The sequence below is a fragment of the Hyla sarda genome, chromosome 3, assembly GCF_029499605.1.
Source record: "Hyla sarda isolate aHylSar1 chromosome 3, aHylSar1.hap1, whole genome shotgun sequence".
Taxonomy (NCBI): domain Eukaryota; kingdom Metazoa; phylum Chordata; class Amphibia; order Anura; family Hylidae; genus Hyla; species Hyla sarda.
This window is the reverse complement of record NC_079191.1, coordinates 398,192,811-398,216,813: the sequence shown is the minus strand read 5'-3', so window position 1 is coordinate 398,216,813 and position 24,003 is coordinate 398,192,811. Positions and strand designations below refer to the sequence as shown.

The window sequence follows — 24,003 nt, the reverse complement described above, 5'->3', positions numbered from 1 at the left end:
CTCACATCACAGCAGTTGTAGTTTAGGTTTGGGGTGCCTACAGCTGTTGCTAAACTACAACTCCCATCATAGGGAGTTGTAGTTTAGCTACAGGGTGCCTCCAGCTGTTGCTAAACTACAACTCCAATCACGGGAGTTGAAGTTTAGAATTGGGGTGCCTCCAGCTGTTGCTAAACTACAACTCCGATCATGGGAGTTCTAGTTTAGAAACAGAGAGACTCCAGCTGTTGCTAATCTGGAGGCTCACTGTTGCTAAATTACAAATGATGGGGGTTGTAGTATAGCAACAGCTGGAGGCTCCCTGTTTGGAAACGCTGGTTTATGGACATTCGTGCATGCAGAGGACTTCTTCGGATTCGGTGGATTACGTCGATGACCACTTTTTTGTTTGTTGAGTGTTAATAAAATGGTTAACGAGGGCTTGTGGGGGACTGTTCTTTGGAATAAAAGTTTTTAAATGTGTTGTGTATTTTAAAAACATTTTTTTTATGTACTTTACAGGCTTAGTAGTGGAAGCTATCTTATAGACTGAACCCATTACTAATCCGGGGCTTAGTGTTTTAGCACCAAAAACAGCTAGCATTAACCCCCAATTATTACCCGGTACCCACTGCCACAGGCATGCTGAGAAGAGTTGGTACCAACAAGCCCAGAGTGTCAAAAATGGCGCTCCTGGGCCTAGGCTGTAACAGGCTTGCGTTATTTAGGCTGAGTTGGGCCAATAACGATGGTCCTCACCCACCCTGGTAACTTCAGGCTGTTGCTGCTTGATTGGTATCTGGCTGAGAATAAAAAATAGGGGGAACCCAAGTGTTTTTTTTACTTTTTTTTTATTTTATTATTTATGAAAAAATGTGGGGTTCCTCGTATTTCCATTCTCAGCACAATATCAACCAAGCAGCAGCAGCCTGACATTACCAGGGTGGTAGAGGACCATTGTTACTAGCCCTTCCCAGCCTAAAGAACGCCAGCCTGTTACCACCTAGGTCCAGGAGCGCCATTTTTGATGCCCTGGACCTGTTGGTACTGGCTCTTCCTGGTACCCCTGTGGTGGTGGGTACCGGAGTAAAAATTGGGGGTTAGCATTAGCAGTTTTTTGGGGCTAACCCTAAGCCCCAGCTTAGTAATGGACTCAATCTAATAGACTGCTTCCACTACTAAGCCTGTAAAGTAAATAAAATTAAAAAACACAACACGTTTAAAAAACTTTTATAAAAAAAAAAAACACTCCCCTCCCCCCCCCCCCCAAGCCCTTGTTAACAGTTTTATTAATATTAAACAACAAAAAAACGCTGGTCATCGTACACCAAATCCAAAGTAGTTCACAGGATACATGGATCTGAAAGGAGGAGGGAAAAAAAAAGGGTTAGTACATTTAGAGGGAAAAAGTGATAATTTTTTTTTATAAACATACATATATATTGCACACTTTATTTAGTTGCAACTTGAGGTGGGGGTTACAAAGTGATGTTCTGAAGTCATTTATTGTTTTTTGCTTGTGTGTGCTAAAAAAAATTGTATTAAAAAGTGATTTATTGTTTTTTTTGCTTATGTAAGCCAAATTTATCAACCTCCTGTGATGGTATAGTAAATGTCAAAAATAAAATGCACAAAAATATAAAAATATATAGGAGAGGCTCTCATCAAACTAGTCACCTAAGACCCGAGCAACTCAAATGGCACCCATACCCACGGTGTCGGAAAATGCTGAGTAATTGGTAAAGAAATTGAGGCTCAGAGTCATGAATATTAGGTTTAAAATCATTTTATTAGTATGTCTTAATATAAAATAATTTTATATAATTTGTATGCCGTGAGGCACAGGCCCCTTGTGGGTCAGCGGGAACACAAGATAAAACAATAGTAATAACTGGATAAAATGGCAAATAAAATTTGGTATATATTAAAAGGATAATACATAGAAGTGACCACACATTAGTATAAAATCCAGCCTGAAATGGTAAAACAGAGTTAGTACATATGGTCTATATAAATGTTTGCAGCAATGAATGATGGTTACTTGTAAAAATATGCTGTATTTATGAAGGATAGATATTTATGAAGGGTAGTTAGTAGCGATGTCTGCATAAGCCTGCAGTGATAGTGTCTCTGCTCACAATACAGAGAGCCCGCTGCTAGACACTCAGCCGTCTCTAAAAGCGGGATATCTGTGTAGTGAGCAGAGACGCTATCACTGCAGGCTTATGCAGACATCGCTACTAACTACCCTTCATGAATATCTATCCTTCATAAATACAGCATATTTCTACAAGTAACCATCATTCATTGCTGCAAACATTTATATAGACCATATTACGTGTACGAACTCTGTTTTACCATTTCAGGCTGGATTTTATACTAATGTGTGGTCACTTCTATGTATTATCCTTTCAATATATAACACATTTTATTTGCCATTTTATCCAGTTATTACTATTGTTTTGTCTTGTGTTCCCGCTGACCCACAAGAGCCCTGTGAGTCCCGGCATACAAATTATATTAAATTATTTTATATTAATACAACCTAATGAAATAATTTTAAACCTAATATTCATGACCCTGAGCCTCAATTTCTTTACTAATAAATATGTCATACATAAGCAAAACCAAAGCAAGAAAAAAGATAACTAAAGAACTCACTTACCTAAACAACAATGATAAATGCCCCCGTAAATCTTGAAATATATACTAAAAAAGAGCTTCACTGCTTGACACCATATCACACTCCAATGTTTTTGGGAACAGCTTTCCTTTCTTTGTGTGTGGTCTCCTCAAAGAAAAAAAATAATAATAAGCTAAGAATGTGGATTTTTGCCTCAGGTAAAAAAGTAAACTTATAGCCATCGCAATAGTAGGGACTGATCTTCAAGTGCTGCTGTCATGTCTCACGGGGACAACCTCTGTCCCTATGCTCTGTTAAGTAGTATGGACATCATACGGGATGTTGGGGGTTTGGGGGGGGGGGGATCTTCCACTTAGAACCCACCTTTATGAGAGTGGCTTTTGTTCTGGTAGATTTGATCAACCAATTATCTGAATGGCCCACATAAATCACTATATATCCCCTGTAGCGGCTGGTGAAGGGAAAATGACTGGTTGGCTTTTGCTTCCCAAAGCAAAATAAGACATTTTCTGGGATCTGACTTGGAGCTGATCATCTTGGCACCAGCATTCCAAAAAGTATAAAGTATACAAGATAAGTATAACAGAATGCATACTTAAAAACATTGACAAAAAATAATTCACCATAATAATAATGTCTGATTTCTGGGCATGCAATTATGTCTTGTGTGTGCAGTTATATCTCAGACAGATGTGTAAATGATTGCAGGTGTGGTGTGATGAGGCACTGAGTCTTGCCATGAGGGGGCATAAAAGTGCTTTACCTGCTGCCCTATAAAATGGCTCTCTGTGGCTAATTTTGGGTAGTGTATCTCTTAATGAGAGATCATTGACTGTTATACATGCCTCCACTTGAAGACATTTTGCCTAGTTAACAGACTTTGAAAGGGAGGTATATTATTGGACTGTGGAAAGCCCAAACTTACCACCAGCAGAGAGGATTGTTTGATCTACCGGCAAAAAGACAGATCTCAGTTTTTATGTCCACCAGTCAGACACAGGTCAGACACATTTATTTTACGCACCCTTGTCTCTACCAGCACCATTTTCAGGCCCTTGGTGCGCCGCCATTGACAGCCATCCACAATCGCCTTTGTTTACAGTGGTGTTGTACACTAAACAAGAAACCTGGACTGCTACAATCTAAAATCAGTCTTCAGTTATGATTACATAAAATTACTCCTTCAGAAAAAAAAAAATCAATTCTTGGCCGCTAGGCGTTTCTGCAATCTGCCATTCACTGCTTGTTGTTAGCCTCAGTCTGTCTCTAGAGACAAAGACAAAAAGACAGAACACAGGAAGTGGGTCCGAGCATAGTTAGCTATTTGCAGAAAAGGAGAAAGCCTGAGCTGGTGTTCATTTTCCCGAGGATCCACATTGTCCCCAATAATAAATAAGGACTACCCCCATGCCATCTATAGCAGTGCTCTGTAACTCATCCCCCTGTGCAGTAGGATCACTAAAACCACCAAATTACCACTCTAATGGGTTAATGAAAACCATGTAAGAAAAAAAAAAATAAAATTTTGACCGATTCAAGTCTGGTACTAATCCTTCCTGACATGATGCATCATAACATGAAAAACTGTACTATACGTCCACACTGCTTTCTCTTCTCCTTCTCCCTTGCTGAAATACTTTTCCTTATTGAACCTCAGTCTAACTTATTTTCTTGAGGAGTGAAATAAAAAATAAATATGGGATTCAGCAGCCAAATTATCAAGAGACTGTTAGGACGTTTGCTTGATACAACAATGCGATAAGCCGAACATCTTTCAAATGGATAGATAACATTTATTTTTAACTGCAATAAATGCCGTAAACCTAGATTGCTTCCAGAGGAAATGTTCTAATATAACTTTCCTTTTATTTGCCAATCCAGATCCACAGAAGCAAAAATAAGTGGAAATTCTATTTAAAAGATGGCGTCATGTGTTTTGGAGGAAAAGACTATATTTTCTCAAAAGCCATCGGTGAGGCAGAATGGTGAATTTGGATGAAGTGCAAATTTTTTGCGTTTATCTCTTTGGCAGAGTCTTATTCAGAAAATGACACTTAAAAAGCTATTTTTTTTTTTTTTTTTTTTATGTTTATCTTATTTAAAAATGTTACCTTAGAACTGCCATACTAATTTTGGGGGTGGCATAAAGGTTTCCTATGCAGTTCCAACATTATTTGCTTATTCATTTCATAATGGTTAGAACTTTTTTGTTTTTTCTAAAACCTAGATCCAAATTCACTATGACAAAATTGTAGCTGCCAGCCGCCACCACTAGAGGGGCTGCGTACTTTGTATACAATGAACTCAATAATAAAACCATATGCAGTAAGTGCTTCCTAGTGGTGGTTGCAGGCAGATTTGGTGCTTTAGATCTGAAAATGTAGTTGTGATTTACTGGCTTAGCAATAAAATGCACTTAATTCACCACATTTATTGAGCATGTAGCTCTTCAGCAAAGGCCTTAAGGGGTTATACAGGATTAGAAAAACCTAACTCCTCTTTTTCAAAAACAGTGGTGCCACACCTCTCCTCAGGATGTGTGTGGTATTACAACTCTATTAACTTAATGAAACTGAGCTGCAATACCACACAAAAACTGTGGACTAGAGTGGCACTGTTTGTGGAAGAAAGTACGGTAGCTATGTTTTTTTTATATATATTTTTTTTATATCCTTGATAACCCATTAAATTGATCACCCTATTAATATTTTTTTCTTCTTTTTGTAGTAGTTGCACTTATAGCTGAGCTACTGATCAGTTGTCAAGATTGCATTGTTAACAAAATAATATATATTTATATATGCTATATACTTATATATGTTAATGTATGTTGAATTTTTTTTTCTGTCAAGCTAATAAAAATTCTGTTGAGCAGTAATATCATTTGCTTTCCTACCTTTCTACAAAAGGATATCTTCCCCCTTTGTACTTTGCAAGACCCCAGCAAAGTTGTTTTCAATGGGAATTTGCCCTGAAGTTCTCACTGTGGTTTTTGGCATGTATTTTTTTGCTCCCAAGTCCAACCCTCTCTCGCAAGAGCGCTGTAACCAAACCAGTTTAGTCTGTACTTCCCAAGAGATGTTAGCCTCTAGTCAGACGGTGTCGTCCTAGGCCACGGGAGGCGAGGAGTTTTACACCTACAGTTGTGGTCAAAAGGGGTGTGACTGACCATTTTGATTTTCACAAACTTTGCTGCTTCTGTGTTTTTAAATCTTATTCGAATGTTTCCATGGTTACAGAAGTACAATTATAAGCATTTCATGATTTTTTTTTTTAATTAACAAAGGCATCAAGTTTATACAAAGTCTTAATATTTAGTGTTTTTTGAAGACTTCCGCCTTGGCATGCTCAGCTTCTGCTCAAATACTACCCACTGACAACACATTCTTGACTAATTCCTGCTTGGAGTTTTTGTTTGGTTTGACCTCTTTTTGAGGATTGACCACAGTTTCTTAATAGGATTTAGATCTGGGGAGTTTTCTGCTCATGGACCCAAAATGTCAGTGTTTTGTTCGCCAAGCCACTTGGTTATCACTTTTGCCATGTCATGACATGGTGCTCTGTCATGCTGGAAAAAGTATTGCACATCCCCAAATTTCTCCTGGATCATTAGAAAGTGTTTATATACCAGCAAGTGCCAGCACAGTTTTCATAAAGATTCTGCTTTGGAATTGGTTCAACACCAGCGCAGAGCTTGTTTAAGAATGTCAGCAGGCAGGTGTCAGCACATCTGCACACACAGTGTGGCGTAGGGTTTTGAAGGCTGGCTTGGTGTCAATAAGGGCAAAAAGCAAGACACTTCTTACCAATAAAAACATGAAGGTCAGACTGACATTCTGCAGAAAGTAAAGGGTTTGGACTGAAGAGGACTGGTGTAAAGGTATTTTCTATAATTGACCCCCGGACTGTTTGGGACATCTGGAAGGATGATTCTCCAGAGAAGAAAAGGTTGCGCGCTATTAGGAGTCATTTGTCATATCAACAGTAAAGCATCTTGAGACCATTCATGTTTCAAAGGGAGTGGGCTCACTCACAATTTTGCCTAAGAACACTGCCGTGAGTAAAGACTGGTATCTAAACATCTTCCAAGAGCAACTTGTCCCAACAATCCAGGAGCAATTTGGTGATGAACAATGCGTTTTCCAGTATGATTGAGACCAGGTCAAAAGGATGTAACTAAGTGGCCTGAAACATTGGGTCCATTGGCAATAAACTCCCAAGAGTTAAATCCAATTGAAAACCTGTGTTTAAATTCTCAAAAAGCTTGTTGGGGGAAAAAAAATATTGAAATTATGATAAACTCTAAGGACTGGTTCATTAAAAAATAAAAAATAAAAAATATTGAAATTATGATAAACTCCAAGGACAGGATGGGGGTCCAACAGTAAAAATTTGGCCCAGAAACTGATATCCAGTATGCCAGGGTTAGACAGCCGCTAAGGACTACTTTTCTTAGCTCCACCCATCCTCCTTGTGGGCACCACATGGAAATTTACAATTTTTTTCTTGTTGATACTACAGTTAATCTTGGTATCCTTGGTGCCGCCCAGACAATTATTACTAAATTTAACACCACCTTTGTGGCTACAACACTTCTGTATTAACACTCAAATTCACACTTGAAGCCGTTTTCATAAGTCTGTTAGACCATAAGCAAGGTGAAAAGAATAAAGTGCTTTCATTACAAGTTCACGCACAGATCTTCCCTTTTTGAAAATACTGATGAAAAAATTGTAGCATGGGAAGATTTTTTTTTTAACTCCTGCTCATTAAATGCAATGCATTTTATTACAAATGTGAATTTTATTACAAATGTAAGAAAGAAGATGTTGAATGAAATAATAAAATAATTTAAATTGAAGTTTGAACCGTTTAAACATTTAGAGGTTAAGGTGGAATTATTGAATCAGTGCCAAAAGGTAGTAAAAAGTAGAGGGTAATGTTAGGAATAAAACCCACAAAAGATAAACATTGAATATGTGGATAATATGGTATATAAATGAAATAAGAAAAAAGAATAAGATTTTTTTGTCACTTTATTGGAGGACACACAGAAGATGTGTGTGTAAAACTACTGCCACTAGGAGGTAACACCAAGCCAAATGTGTTAGTACCTCCTGCATGGGCAATACCCCTTCTGTAGACAGTGAGGTAAGCATGTTGTACACACGCAGTGGTAAAACCCAAAAGGGCAAACAGTTAACCTAGTCGAAAAGTCTGGATGGGTAATTTACAGATTGTTGAAAATATATTGTACTTTTTAATTATTATTTTTTTTGCACAAATAAGATCAAATTTGAGAAATTACTACCTAAAGACCAACAATTTGATCCTGCACAACAGGAATTTATTTTAAAAAAATAAAAAAAATTTATACAAATGAATTTTTGGTTCATGTACACACTTTATGAAGTAAATTTGGGCAACTATTGAACTGTGTCCAATACCTTTTTAGAGGTTCTAAAACTCTTTCGTTCTATCAAGTGGTGAAAGTGTAACTGAAATCATGCTCTAGCGGCAACTTCATAGCCCAAAATTTGCCTGAAACTACAGCGATCAGGATATGCATTTGCCTAAAGTCCCATAGAGGTGCATGGGCTTAAGGCATATCCTGTTCATTGACGTCTCGGGCTACAAAGTTAAAGTAAAAACTCCTCCTCCTCCTTCTCCCACCCTAATTACTTATATGATGATATTGGTTATCTTGATGCGCACCATGACTATGAATACCAATAGTCGTGATCACATACTTTTGTTGTGCGTAATTTCTTTCTTATTGTGTTACATTTTGATCACAAATGGGCATACCTCTGTTTCTACCTTCTTCCCTATTCTGCCTATCACATACCATACTAGGGGCTTTTGTCTCCAACACGCCCTACTGGCTCTAACTATTAGCCCGTACTGTATTGTTATTACCTACATAGTCATGTTATATGACAGTGAATATGCGTACTATCTCACGCTACCTGTCTGGAAAGTCTGTATGTGACGCTACCATTAATGGATGATCCTTGTGTGACTGTTTTGACTTGTCTGTTTTTGTCTTATAAAACTAAAAATGATTAGAAACCTACAGCTGTGGGAAGTTTTATTCAATTCAGTTGTCAAAGGTTAGACTATAGATAATCAAAACACCCAAAGGTCAGTATAGAAGAATACAATAAAACTGTACTTATTTAAATGATTTTATTAAACAATAAAAAAAAGTTAAGGTTTTAGGATAAAAATGACAACATAAGTCTTATTGAACCATACTTTTCTGAGATCAAAACTGTGGGACCCAAGGAAAGGAATGGCATGCAAAAACACCAGGAAGTTACCTCTTTGCTTTTTATTACCTGATATTCAAAAAAGCACATACAATAAAATGTAGTATTTAAAAAAAAAAAATACATTGTAAAAAAAATTATCCTGAAATTGGTAAATCATGCTCAGAAATCTATTTTCTGTAGAGCTCCCAGTATGAAAGATATGATTGAAAAATGCTATATAAAAGATGCGATCCTATAGATTCAGAACAAGAATTAGGGATTTTTTTATGTATCTAATTGTAAAACTAAATACAGTGTTTTTGTTATGACCTTTATAGTTGAATCTACATTTTATGACTTAAGATTATTTGTAATGTATACTAATGTATACTATGGGAGAAATTTATGAAGTCAGGACAGGAAGGTTTCCCATAAGATCGGCAGGGGAGATGCTGGTCTTTATAAATTCCCCACTGTTTTTCCTTCCTCCTGTATCAAGTAATGGTGGAGTTTCCTGTAGGGAGAAATTCCATGATATTGAAGATTAGGAGGACAGAGGAGAGTGACTGACCTCTATAACATATATGGAGTTAGCATTCAGTTTATGGCTGATAAAATATTCTGTTTTCCAATTTTGTATACCCTGATGCCAACATAGTGAACATATATCAGACAGCAAAGTTGGGGTGCCCACATTCAATTATTCTGGCCCTATTACCTACTCTATGCATCATCTCTGTGATTGACAGGTGACTGATAATGAGGTATGTGTGTAAACTGTTTACTTCCAGCAGTGTGGCCCATCCCAAAAGCTGATTGGGGAGTGTTTCATGTGGAGGCACCCCCACTACACCACTAGGCCACTGATGGCCTACCTGTGTATAGGCCCTCACCAACTTTTCCAGAGAAAACCCCTTTACTGCACTAGATGGGCAGAGATATGGCCACTATACTTTTATTTTTCCACTTTCCTCCCTTACCCAACACCACTGGACATTTTGCTAATCACTGCTAAAGCTATAAGGCTCCACCGCTAAAGCTGCCAGACTTTAAAACACTGATCTGAAAACAGGATCTCTGCCACCCTATTTACATGCCCTTAAAGGGGTACTCCGGGAATCTAAATCTATAGCCCAACCTGTCCCTCTCATCAACCTAACTGCTTAATATCCTTAATTACCTATATAGAGCCCTTTGCTCCTTTTTGGTGGTCACGTCCCTGCAGGAAGTAGGGGAAAAACGTCATCCTCGTCTCTGTCCCTCTCTGAGAGTAGCCCCCTACTCTTTTGAGACTGAGAACAGGGGTTTCTGTCCTTTCTAGGAGGCCTGGCTTATGCTCTCCACAGTGGAAAGCTCCAGTGTGTGATAGGCTGAGGCTGCATATTTAGGCTGCTTTTATTATAGGCATCAGTAGAGCTCCGGATGCACACGGAAGTACATCCACAGACTCAAATCACTCGATGAGTGGTTTCTGTCAGGGTTTGTACTTTTCTGCTGATCTAACATGACTGTATCCCCTGTAAATAAATATTGTTACCCCTGTATTTATTGTACATAAGCACTGAGTTGGGCATTTCTTTTACCTCTCCACGGGTGAAACCGTTTGCTGCTGGAGCCAGTGTGTCTATTTTTTTTATTTAATTAATGTAATTAACCCCCTAATGTCACAGCCTGGGCATTGAGAACACAGCCAGGTTTATTTTTTTTTTCATTTTCCCTTCTCTCTTCCTTTTAAGGGCCGTTATGGTTTTGCTTTTCCACCTACTGAGCCATATGAAGGCTTGCTTTTTTTGCAGAAATAATTGTACTTTGTAATTACATATCTTTTTAGGGGGAAATTGAGGAAAATACCTTAACTTTCTTTCTGTATAGATGGCTGTATGAGGGATCATTTTTTGTGCCGTGACCTGTAGTTTTTATCTTTACCACTTTTGTTTTGATGGAACTTTTTGATTACGCTTTATATTTTTTTTCTTACATTTCATGTAATCAAAAATCATCAATTCTGGTGTATGCTATTTTTTACGTTTATGTTGTTCATCGTGAGGAATAATAAACATTATATTTTAAGTTTGGACATTTACACAAATATAGTGTTTTTTTCTTAGTTTTTTTACATTGTTTTTCTAATAGGAAAGGTGGGTGTGGTTTTATGTATTGTTAAAAATATTTTTTTTTATCTATTTAAGTCTCATAGGTGACTATTAACAGTTATAATTCTAAAGCTGGAGGAGTGTTAATTAAGATGGACCCTTATGAGCCTAGCATCCACTTCTTTTTTAACTCCTTAAGGACTCAGGACGTACCGGTACGTCCTGAACCCAGCTCCCGGTGTTTAAAACGGGGTCTCGCCGTGACCCCGCATCACACCGGGTCGGTCCCGGCTGCTAATCATAGCCGGGACCCTGGGCTAACAGCGCGCGGCACCGATCGTTGTGCTGCACGCAGTTATCCCTTCAGACGCGGCGATCAAAGTTGACCGCCGCGTCTGAAAGTGAAACTAAACGCTTCCCGGCAGCTCAGTCAGGCGGATCGGGACATCGCGATAAAATCCGGGACATCGCGATAAAAGCTGGGACGTAGGCGGAGGTCTCCTTACCTGTGTCCGCGGCGTCCGATCGGGGTTTGATTGCTCCAAGCTTGAGCAATCGAGCCCCTATCTCGCTGATCCCTGCAGAGCTATGGCTCTGCAGGGATCAGCATAGGAGATCAGTGTGTGTAGTGCTATAGCTCCCTATGGGAGCTATAACACTGCAAAAAAAAAAGTTAACAAAGGTCATTTAACCCCTTCCCTATTAAAAGTTTGAATCACCCCCCTTTTCCCATAAAAAAAAACGGTGTAAATAAAAATAAACGTAGTATCGCCGCATGCGTAAATGTCCGATCTATAAAAATATATAATTAATTAAAGCGCACGGTCAATGGCGTACGCGCAAAAAAATTCCAAAGTCCAAAATAGCATATTTTTGGTCACTTTTTATATAATAAAAAAATGAATAAAAAGCGATCAAAAAGTCAGATCAATACAAAAATTGTAGAGATAAAAACTTCAGAACACGGTGCAAAAAATGAGCCCTGTACACAGAAAAATAAAAAAGTTATTGGGGTCAGAAGATGACAATTTTAAACGTATACATTTTCATGCATGTAGTTATGATTTTTTTCAGATGTGCGACAAAATCAAATCTATATAAGTAGGGTATCATATTAATCGTATGGACCTACAGAATAAAGATAAGGTGTCATTTTTACCAAAAACAGGCACTGTGTAGAAACGGAAGCCCCCAAAAGTTACAAAATGAAATTTTTTCTTCAATTTTGTCGCACAATTAATTTTTTTTCTGTTCCGCCGTGGCTTTTTTGGTAAAATGACTGTCACTGCAAAGTAGAATTGGTGGCGCAAAAAATAAGCCATAATTTGGAATTTCATGTGCAAAATTGAAAGCGTTATGATTTTTAGAAGGTGAGGAAAAAATGAAAATGCAAAAACAGAAAAACGCTGAGTCCTTAAGGGGTTAAGCTAACCTGACTATTTAATCAAATAGTAAAATTTCTATAAAGCTGGAGGGATGGGGCAACATAATGAAAGCAGCATTGGATTAGGGCATCGGAGCCCAAATATGTATAGATATTTACTTTCAGAACTTTTAGGAACACTATTAATGCCTTTGTTAAGAAAAAAATTCCGGCGTCACCAGTTTTCTCAAAATGTTATCATTTTATTAACACGTTATCATAGCACAATTTCTAGTGGCACTTTATTGCTTGTTCCTTTAGAACAGTTGATACAAAATATACATGATTACAAGAATGACAAGAATAGCATAACAATTTAGTCCAGCAGTTCCCAACTTTTTTAGCCTTGGAAAAAATTCTCAGGTACCCCCTCCATCTCTTCCCCCCCCCCCCCCCCCTAATAAAAATACATACAGAGCTCACATCTCATCTCATATACACATTCAGGACTCTCATCTCAATCCCACTGTAGTAATCACATACAGGACAGAACTAACATCTCATCCCACCTGCAAGAATTACATTCAGGTCTCAAATGCTAACCTCAGCAGTGCATTCACAGGACTCGCATCTTATCTCCCTCTACAGTATTTGCATTAAGAGCACACATCCCCCAAAAGTAATCACATTTGGGGTTCTCATCTCTTCCCCTCCCAAGCAGCAATGACATTTAGAACTTCCCTCTCATCCTCTCATAGAGTAATCACAGCCACAGTTCACGTTTCATCCCTCTCCAGCAGTAATCACATTCAGGGCTTACATCCCCTTAGCAATAATCACATTCCAGCCAGAGCAGTATCTATTTTCAGGCATCTTATGTTCTTTTCCCCAGCAGTAATCTCTGCTCCCTCCTGTCAGAACAGCAAGTCAGGTTTTATACAGTATTAAACACAGCCCTGCCATCTTACTCAGATGGATTAAAGCATGATGATCTGGTGCTTCTCTCCTACATTGTATATGGTGATTAATACTTCTAGCAGAAGTGCCTAGCATGTGGCATGTGAGAGATAAATGTAAAAAAAAAAAAAAATGTACAGCTTTTGTCTTGACTGCTGGAATGCCACAACACCCTGGTTGAGAATCACTGGTCTAGTTGAACCTCATATATACATAAATAGATGTACATAATTACATAGCATTCCACATTGAGGAATGGTTAGTGCAGTTTAAATAAGTATCACAGATTGAGTTTGAGACCTAAGAGTCCAAACATCCTGGTTTGTCGTTTACCTTCAAGTACTGGCATTCAAAGGTGGCAAGATGCAATTCACCTCTGGAGGTCTTTAGTCCAGTATCTAAGCTGTCAGTCTTACAGTTGGAAGTATAGCCAGTAAAGTTGCTGACTCTGTAAAGTTCTGCTTGAGTCTTGCAACAACCAAACTTGCTCATAAGCAGAAAGAAATCCCTTCGGAAAGCTTTGGTAAAGATTGCATATAGGAACGGATTGGCACAGGAATTCACAGGATAGAACAAGACCAGCAATATTTTGGAATTGGTCACAGTAATGAGTGGAACTTTGAAAGCAGCAGAAATGGCAAAGAAGGATATTGGTGCCATGCAGGTGAAGTCAGTGAAGATGAGAACTGCCATTTTCTTGGCTATTTTGGTATCTTTGTTGGTTGGTGCGAGCTCTGGGTTTTGGACAGCAATGTAGATTTTAATGTAACAGGCACATATGATAATGAAGGCTATGACGTTGAGCACCAAGATGATGATTATGTATGCCTGCGAAAGAGGTGTTTCTATGTCCATCGGCAGGCATATGCTGACTTTAATGTAGTTGCTTACACCAACAAGTGGGAGAAGAGCCATTAGCAGCGAAAATATCCAGCCTCCTAGCATGATCAAGATGGCATGTCTTAACCGGAGTTTACGATCAAGTTGCATTGCATAGGTTATCGTATGCCATCTCTCAAGAGTTATTACAGTCAACGTATACACAGAAAGCTCACTGGCAAATACCGTGAAGAAACCAGCTGCACTGCAGCCACTCCCTGTTTGCCAATCTATAGCATGGTTATAGTATTGACTTTTAGTCTTGGTGTCGACCGACGCTATTAGCAGTAGATAGATACCCATGGAAAAATCTGCAAAAGACAGGTTACACATCAGGAAGCGTGGGACTGTGAGTTTGTACCGACTGGTCAACAGAACAACAAGAACCACAGCATTTCCTGCAATAGCAAGTATACTAATAAACCAGATTAGGACTCGAAGAAAGTCATAGCCCATGATATCTTCACAAGGGTTAAAGGCATCAGGCTCTGGTGTGCATCTGAGGGTCCTTGGCGGACATAAATATTCATAGTCCACTGTCATTTCCAAACTGAAGAAATAAAAAAATAAAATAACTAAAGTCATACTCATAATGTATATAACACACTATTAAATGCTTTATTTTAGAATTTCTGACATTCTAGAAGTAAAAGGGAAAACAATTTTTTTTTCTTTTTAAATCAACTGCTGCCAGAAAGTTAAACAGACTTGTATATTACTTCTAATAAAAGATTTTAATCCTTCCAGTACATATCAGCTGCTGTATACTAACATTTCAGCCATCATGTCCCCTCCCATAGACTTGCATTGCGGAGACAGTTTCGTGACGTCACGATACTCTGGCCCCGTAGTCATGACCCGACAGACTCCAAGGCTGCAGTGCTGCGTGCAGCTTCCAGAGGTGGGTGCTGCATGCGAGAGAGCGGAGGTCCCCAGCGGCGGGACCACCGCAATCAGATATCTTATCCCCTATCCTTTGGATAGGGGATAAGATGTCTAGGGGCCAGAGTACCCATTTAATCATATTGACCCACAGAATAGATTAGCTTTTTTTCCTCTCAATTTCCCCCCACAAATAAAATATTTTTGGCTTTGTTGTACATTGTGGTAAAATGAAAGATTTCATAAAAAATTTAAATTGGTCACGAAAAAACAAGCCTTCATATGGCTCTGTGAATGGAAAAATAGGTTATGTCTCTTAAAAGCGAGAAGGAAAAACAAAAATGGGAGAACTAAAGGCCCAAAAGAGCTGTGTTTGTAAAAGGGTTAATATACAAAGAATACTGTTGTTTTAACAATAAATAAGCTTTATTTTGTCTAGTGGGACATCTTCATATAACATTAAATGAGTTTTCTGGTTTCATCAAATAAAGTTGACTCATTCGCACTTACTTTGTGTCATTTTGTTGCTTACTTAGCGAATTATCACATTGGTTTGTTAAGTTGCCGAAGTATGCAAGAGGGGAGTTAAGCCTGGGGGAAACAGAGCATAGGAGCATTAAAAAATATCACAATAATTAACATTATTACATGAACATTATTAGTTTTACTGTCATTTATCTATCTTTATTTCTTTTAAACTTTGACTTGGATTTATTTAAAGATAGTAAGTAGAGATGAGCGAACTTACAGTAAATTTGATTCATCACAAACTTCTCGGCTCGGCAGTTGATGACTTATCCTGCATAAATTAGTTCAGCTTTCAGGTGCTCTGGTGGGCTGGAAAAGGTGGATACAGTCCTAGGAGACTCTTTCCTAGGACTGTATCCACCTTTTCCAGCCCACCGGAGCACCTGAAGGCTGAACTAATTTACGCAGGATAAGTCATCAACTGCCGAGCCGAGAAGTTCGTGACAAATCAAATTTACTGTAGGTTCGCTCATCTCTAATAGTAAGGCCTTGTTCACACTGGCGTCGGGCTCAGTCACCAGTTCCATCAAGTTTAGCGGGGAAAAAAATTATGCAAGCACTAGTTTTTTTTTTTTTTTTACTGCTAAATTCCTGAAAAATTACCAGATCACAGACAGGGTTCGGACCCTTAACTGGTCGGATGCAAACGGCATCCATATAAAACAGGAATACAGGATATAGGGAAGGATTTATCATTGTTGTAGGGTTCTGAACAGTAGAGGGATCCCTGGTAGTAGCAAGTATGATGCATTTTTTTTTTTTTTTACCCAAAAATATACACATTTTTAACCAATGTGTATTACAAATATACATATAATGTTGTTATTTACATTAAGTTTTTTTTTTTGCAACTGATGGTGCCGATTTAATACAGTATGTTATCATATCTGAATATGACTAGAGCCTATTCTGGTGCATAGGTGTATATAGCAATATATTTTCCAACTGCATAAGCAGGATACAGTGGAGAGTAGTATTTACCCACTCAGCCAACCACTGGCCGAAATACAACACTGTTGTGACCAGTTATTGGCTGAGCAGGCAGACGGTGCTCCAACTTCTCGCCTTAGAAGCAGGGAGAATAGACAAGCATGTGGACCATGAGGAGCCCTGGTGGGAGCTGAAGAGAACCTGTGCTAGGTAAAGATCTTTTTTTTTTTTTTTTTCTTTTTTGGCAGCTAGCTAAATTTGTTGAGGAAATTTTAAAACAGCGGAACACCCCTTTACATAAGAAACATGGAGCTTGTTATACATATATTATTTATGTAATAAAAGGGTATTATTATATTTAATAGATGAGTGTTTGGCCTAGTCTGCATTTTGCTATGGGCCCTAAATTAGGGTAAATTTGAAAAAAATAAATAAAAAATGGTTGAACTTGAAGACAATTTATCTGTACATGGTTTATGTATAGTATTCCCATGAATAACACCTAGAAAACTGCTGAAAGCTATGAAAATATTGTACTGTTCTTTGTGCAAACTTCAGTGATTGACATGAAGGTTGTAGCAAATGAAAGTGGATCATAGCAAAAATATATGGTAGAAAACAATGTTTTCAACAAGTCTGGAAAGAAATAAAGAAAATATTAACAATAGTATTGTCTCTATGGAGCTACTGAAAAAAAAAACACCCTATACAACATAATAAGGATGTAAAGAACGCTGAGATACCAGATTCAGCACCATTTTTACACTAAAATATCTGCATACCCCCTTCCCCTTAAAGGGGTTCTCCGGTGCTTACACATCCTTTCCCCTATCCAAGGGATAGTGGATAAGATGCCTGATCGCAGGAGTCCCGCCGCTGGGGACCCCCGTGATCTTGCACGCGGCACCCCGTTTGTAATCAGTCCCCGGAGCATGTTTGCTCCGGGTCTGATTACCGGCGACCACAGGGCCGGCGGCGTGTGACGTCACGCTCCACCCCTCAATGCAAGCCTACGGGAGGGGGCGTGATAGCTGTCACGCCCCCTCCCGTAGGCTTGCATTGAGGGGCGGAGCTCTGGGGACTGATTACAAACAGGGTGCCGCGTGCAAGATCACAGGGGTCCCCAGCTGTGGGACTCCCGCAATCAGGCATCTTATCCCCTATCCTTTGGATAGGGGATAAAATGTGTAAGCACCAGAGAACCACTTTAAGCCACCCTTGTAAACTAACACTAAGAGAGCCCTATTACATGTACTACATCCATGTGCATGAGCCCTCAAATACACTACTCGAACACACTGGGATAAAAAAAAAAAAGTATTTTCTTTATATTAGCTAAATGCAGAAGTGAATGTAAGAGAGTAGAAAAATAGTAGAATTTCTTCATACTTCTACTCCACAAAAACTGCATGTGTGAACCTAGCCTCATGCCATGCCAAGAAATGTTATTGACTCTTAAGGACCATCAAAGTCTACAGAAATGAATGGATGCCTATTGATTTCAAGGAATATCTTTAGAATGAGCAAACCTTTGAAAATAATTTTGGGAGGATTCATGCAAATTTGACTTCAAATTTGATTAGGATTTGATGACTGATTCAGATTTGTCTCTGCACCTGTACACTGAGCAGTGAGGCACACATTGTATGCCTTGCTGCTTAGTTAACATGTGCTGGGTCAGGTGAGTAAGGCCCAGCCAAGCAGAGTACTGAGTCTAAGTGGTGATGCATACAGCATTGCAGCTTACTTCCTGGCAGCTCAATACATTCAAACAGTTCATTCCTCCCCGCAGTACCTGCAGGAGTCGGAACTTCTGTCATTTGACAACAGTCTCTGTTCCTATACTTGACGTGGGAGCCACAGAAAATACAAATAAGAGCAGGGACTCCTGTTACAGGCAGGATTCCCTGCTCCTATACACTCACTGAGCGGTGAGGCATGTGTGGTAGGCCTCTGGGGTAGGGGTAGTGTAGTCAGGGTGTTGCTTCAGTATATCAGAGGTTAAGGTTAACCCTATCACTCATGACACCAGACTGAGGGCGCTAGTATGCTGAGGTAATTCTCTGGCCTATCGCCACCCTTCCCAGTAACGATAGGTGTATGCATATAATGACTGAAGGTCCACAAGGTACTTGAACTTGGATAAACTTTACTTAAAGACTTGTGGTACATCCAATGAACAGTAACAGTCTCATTAATACAGTCTCCGTACACCTCAGTGACTGACAGTTGTTGCGGACCTTGACTTTTTATATAAGTCTCAGAATTTAAAGTAATTTGCGAAGATCCATCCGGATTTAGGGGTTAGATATGGTCCGTGGTCTTGCAGAGTGCAGTTTAGTAAAGATCAGCCATCGCCGCAAGGCTCGGGCCTAAACTCACTGATGACAGCAGCGCAGATCGTTCCCTGTCAACAGCCCAGGAACAAGAGAGCGAGCAATGGCCGCTGCGCCCTTATATGGGCAGGGGCGGGGCCCTTTTGGATTGGTCCATGGTCAGCTGTCACTCACCGTTACATAGCCTTATGGGTGAACACCTGACTTCCTCCAAAGGTCCTATACACAGAAACCATAGAGTCTTTGGAACGCATCACGTGACCCGCAGGTCCTGCGACACTAACTAGGCAAGTACACTTACTATACAAATATATACACATTAAATTTAAATCTTAATTTTAACTTAATTACAAAAGGGGTGACAAGGGGCTAAGGATGGGGACCCCACCTACACCTAGGGACTCTGACTTTGGGGACCTCACCACAAGGCAACGGATGCTATCCGGTGCCGGGACACCACACATGTACTTTATGCTATACCACTCAGTTACATTGGCTAAACGTTCCTATGCCAGCCAATGTATTGAGTGTACACAGCAACACTTTCAACATCGGCACTTACTTCTAGGTTCCTGACCACAATAAGTGGCTAGGCAGGGACTTCTTTTCATGAAAGGAGTCCTTGCTCCTTTCAGCAATTTCTCTGTAAGAAATTCCAAATATTCTTATTTGGATTAATCAGATTACATTTTTTATTTTTTTAAGAAAATCTGCAATGCAAATGGTTCTTGACAAACCGATTCATTCATCTCTAAATAAGAGGGAATGTTTTATTTCTCTGCAGTGTTACTGCTGCCATGTTGAAAAAAGTAAAAAAAAAAAAAAGTAATAAAACAATAGAAATGTAATAAGTTATTAGCTTCTAACCAACTGGTAAAATTGCTATTTGCTATATCAGTGTAATTATCAATTTGGTAATCAGGTTTAGTTTTTTTATGCATTTGGGCCGCTTAACTATGGACACATTATAAGACTTAATAGTCTGCCAGGATTAATCCTTTATTTATGTAATTATAGATTGCAATTATACATCATTAAAACAGTGAAAGCTGTTCCCGAGAATCTGTATTGATATATTGAAATAAAGCATAGTGGTTACATACTGATATTATTTTACAAGCGAGGGCTTTTTTTTAAACATCTGTGTTGTTGGTAAGAATATAATTTCCAAAACAATATTGAAAAATGTAAAGAAAAAGTATACTGCTCATTCCCCCCCCCCCCCCCCCCCCAATGGTCACTTAAGGCATCCCTATGCAAATTATCTCCTACCTGACATTAGATGCACATGTCTGTCAAACCATCGGTCATCAGGTCAGGGTGTAGGAAGCAAACCCAGTAACTGAGCCCACGCCTAGCGCCATACTTGGTGGCTGCTGGCTGCTGTCAATAGTGACCACAGCATCTAGGTGGTTAGATGCCGGGTGCCGCTCCTGTCAGGTCTCTGATCACTCCCCTTCAACACAATGCAGGGTGCTGTTCAAAATGTAATAGGAGATCAAAAGGATTACAGTATATTGCAATGCATTAGTATTGCAGTAAACTGTGCAAGTGAGGTTCTCTAAGAGATTAAAAATGTACGAATTTTGTTAAGGAGATTCTAGTTTGGCAACTATAAGATACAGAAGTTTTCTTCCTATTTGAATTGTCATACATTGGCCCTCATTTACTTAGAAAATCGGGTTGTAGGTCTATCTTGCTTTCTTACCCGACTGCATTTTACCCCTGGTATTTATTATTATGTTGCATCCTGTTTGTCGCACTGGGTTTTGTAGGTTTTGGTTTCCAACTCCTCTGAGTTGTCGGGAAAAAATCCACAACAATTCAACAAATTCGGGTTGGAAACCTTTATAAATACGTGGGAAAGCTCAGAAATGTCGGGTTACGCCCCTTTTTCGGGTTTAGGAGAATCCACATCGGGTCCGTCGGGAAAAAATGTTGCATCGTGTTGCAGACTGGCGCACGATGTCTGCGACATGGCGCAGACAAAGATGCGCCAAAAAAACCCGACAAAAGAAGTCGGGTTTAGAATAGTAAATGAGGGCCATTGTTGTTAAAAAATTCATCAATTCTATTTCACTACGGTGTGAATGTAACCTATAGCCTAGTTTGGGTTGGGTATTAACTTGGATATTGGCCCTTGTATTTTTTTGCACCACCAGCATTGAGGTACTGTAAAATGTGTATTGTGCATGAGGCTCTGAACACAAGTCATTCACAGTGTGGAGGAGAATTCCCTTTATTACAGTCTATGTTCGTTGCCAAGGAGCGCAAGGGTTTGGGTGACAGTAAGATTTAATTTCCCACAGTGTGTCAAAAAGATGTCAAGGGATTGTTAGCTTTGTGCTTTACTGCTTCTTATTTTAGTTTTGCAGAATAATATAAATCAAGTCAGATTTTCCGCTAAAACGAACGAAGAAACTTGAGGTAAAATAATTACTAAACACACAGCTATACAACAGTATAGTAGAAAACGGCATATTCCTCCATAGTATTAATGAGAAAGCAAACGCTCATCTCTTCTTGCCAATTGCCTGACAGCTCTAAAAATTACTAGGAATATGAGCCAAACCAGAGTCTCCTAAAAAAGAGGAGTCACCCTACTGTAGGCATCTGTCTTGGGATTTTTACTCCTCATCAGTACAGGGCATTGTATTGGTTGGTTAAAACAGATATTTATGATGCAATTCTGGAGGATACCGGTTCTCATTTGGATCAGGCAGTATATAGTTCCCGTTCACCTTTTAATAGCTGTCGCCTAGCTCATATGGCTAACAGCTGTTTCACCCGATCGGCTTGGTTAAACATTTGTGTATTTTGAATGTAGTTGGTCAGTTTGATTGAAAATGTAGGGTTTGGCTGACTGCTAACTAATGTGTATTGGAGTCTTTACAGGCAATGCCCAGTGGCAAAAAGTAGTCAAGAGTAGTGTTGAACACTAATATTCGTAATGCAAATTGTTATCGCGAATATTGGCACTTCGCGATTTCGCAAATATTTAGAATATAGTGATAGATATATCTGTAATGACGAATATTTTATTTTTAATTTTTTCACATACAAATTTTTATGTGAATTTCCATGTGATTTTTTGCTTGGAAAAAAAAGTGAACGAACATAACGAATATGCGAATTTTGTGAACATAGGATGAATAATCATCAATATATTCGCGAAATATCGCGAATTCGAATATGGCCCCCTGCCGCTCATCACTAGTCAAGAGCCCCTAAACCCTGTCTAGCGATGTGTGTCTCTCCCTTTTTGAGTTGACTCTGTTATGACTTATATCCCTATTAATGCTTTAAGGCTCTTACAAGGGTTGGATTTTGACACGAGGGCAGCTTGTTATAGGTGGCATTAGAGAGATAATTATTCCTTGTCTCCAAGAAGGATTTTATTGTTTAAGCTAGAGAGAAGGCTGAAAAAGGATCTCTCTGCAGTACATTAATCTCCTTATTGGCTTCCGAGTTAGTGCTGTTTGGCTGCCAGGTCTTTCTGTGTCGTAGAACCAGAGTTGAGTGGGTAAAGAAAAATATACACATTGGTCCACAGAAAGCCAAACTGGGAAGATCCTAATCAGTTTCATTAACTTTGGACTAAGAAAATATTCAACTATGAACATTCACATCTGCATTAGTCATTACACATCACATGATAAAATCACCTCAGAAATGATTGAATTCAGCAAAGCTGCTAAAAACAACATTTAAATGGGCAGTGATCAAATATCCATTTATATGGCTCAAAAGCTGTATCCCCTCAAAGCAACGTTATCTTGTTGAAATTACACAGGAAGTTTTAATAAAGTTGTTTCATGGAGTCCTATTGTCCAGAGATCTCATTCCTGCACTTTGCAGTATGGGAAACCACTACTTTGACAAAAGATATTAGATGGGTTGCAGGGAATATTGGGTAAGCTATACCACCCTGCCATATGACATTTTAGTTAAAGGGGTTCTCCCTTGTTTATACTGTTTTTTGTTATTATGTTTGTGTGTTATGTGTGTATAAGTATGTGTTTTTTTTATGTGTGTTGTGATTATGTATATATGTATTTTCTTACCTTTTGTGAAGATCCGGAAGCTGGCCCCTTTTTCTTCCAGTGGGTTGCTGTGCACCTCGGCCTCCGCCATGTTGTGTTCGGTAAGTGGGATGTCGGGGGATGTGTTCTTGCTTCTGTCCTTCCTATCTTCTGACGTCCGAGGCAAATTTTTCTCAGCGACGAATCTGCGGCCTCTTCCGGTGCATGCGCAGGTAGTTTTTTTTTGTTTTTACCAATAAAATTTATTTCGGCTAATTGACAAACTGGCTGCGCATGCGCGAGTACACAAGTGCTACGCTAACAGCGTAGGGTACGTTAGGTCTACGCTAATAGCGTAGCTTCGCGCAAGCGCAGACAGTTTGTCAATTAGACAAAAAAAATACCTGCGCATGCGCCGGAAGAGGCCGCAGATTCGTCGCTGAGCCACGGAAGAAACAGGAAGAAAAGATTCGCCTCGGACGTCAGAAGATCCCACTTACCGAACACAACATGGCGGAGGCCGAGGTGCACAGCAAGCCACTGGAAGAAAAATGGGCCAGTTTCCGGATCTTCACAAAAGGTAAGAAAATACATATATACATAATCACAGCACACATAAAAAAAGCACATACTTATACACACATAACACACAAACATAATAACAAAAATCAGTATAAGCAAGGGAGAACCCCTTTAAGTTCAAAGTCCAGCAGACCTGTAACATCATTACTCCTGTCATCATGATATCAACCATAGAGTAAAATTCTAAATTTCTGATGCGCACACTTTTATTTATTCCTCCCATTGTCTTTCTAATTGGTAAAATAAGCTGTGCCCGCAGGAGGAAGGGTACTGGAGGTGCAGGTGCTGTAATAGACATTTTATTATATTGTTTTATGAATGACTGATGCAATGTGTCACCCACACAGATGAATAGGGGAGTAAGTTTACAATGTCGTGTACAGTGATGTGGACACAAGGGGTGGTACTTGACCATTAACTCCATAATAAAACATCTAATATATAAGGTTTTCAGGATAATACAGAGTGCATTAGATTATACTTTGTATAAAGATCTACAGTATATTGGGTAGTCTACTGAAAAGTGTGTTCAGTCTGTTGGGCACAGGCTGCAA

At 39.1% G+C, this 24,003-nt stretch overlaps 2 protein-coding genes across 2 annotated transcripts in view; one reads left to right on the top strand and one right to left on the bottom strand.

Annotated features, from left to right (window-relative positions):
• The window catches only part of GTF2A1L (general transcription factor IIA subunit 1 like), a 68,820-nt gene extending 63,305 nt beyond the window's left edge, over positions 1-5,515 (top strand). Inside the window, exon 9 of the mRNA XM_056568065.1 lies at positions 4,505-5,515. Within this exon, the coding sequence (XP_056424040.1) occupies positions 4,505-4,612 (108 nt within the window). The 3' untranslated portion in view covers positions 4,613-5,515. The remainder of the gene's footprint in view (positions 1-4,504) is intronic.
• LHCGR (luteinizing hormone/choriogonadotropin receptor) overlaps positions 2,593-24,003 on the bottom strand; it is a 266,389-nt gene continuing 244,978 nt past the window's right edge. Inside the window, exons 10-12 of the mRNA XM_056568064.1 lie at positions 15,562-15,642; positions 13,624-14,719; positions 2,593-2,767 (exon numbers count right to left, since the gene is read on the bottom strand). Of these exons, the coding sequence (XP_056424039.1) occupies positions 2,720-2,767; positions 13,624-14,719; positions 15,562-15,642 (1,225 nt within the window). The 3' untranslated portion in view covers positions 2,593-2,719. The remainder of the gene's footprint in view (positions 2,768-13,623; positions 14,720-15,561; positions 15,643-24,003) is intronic.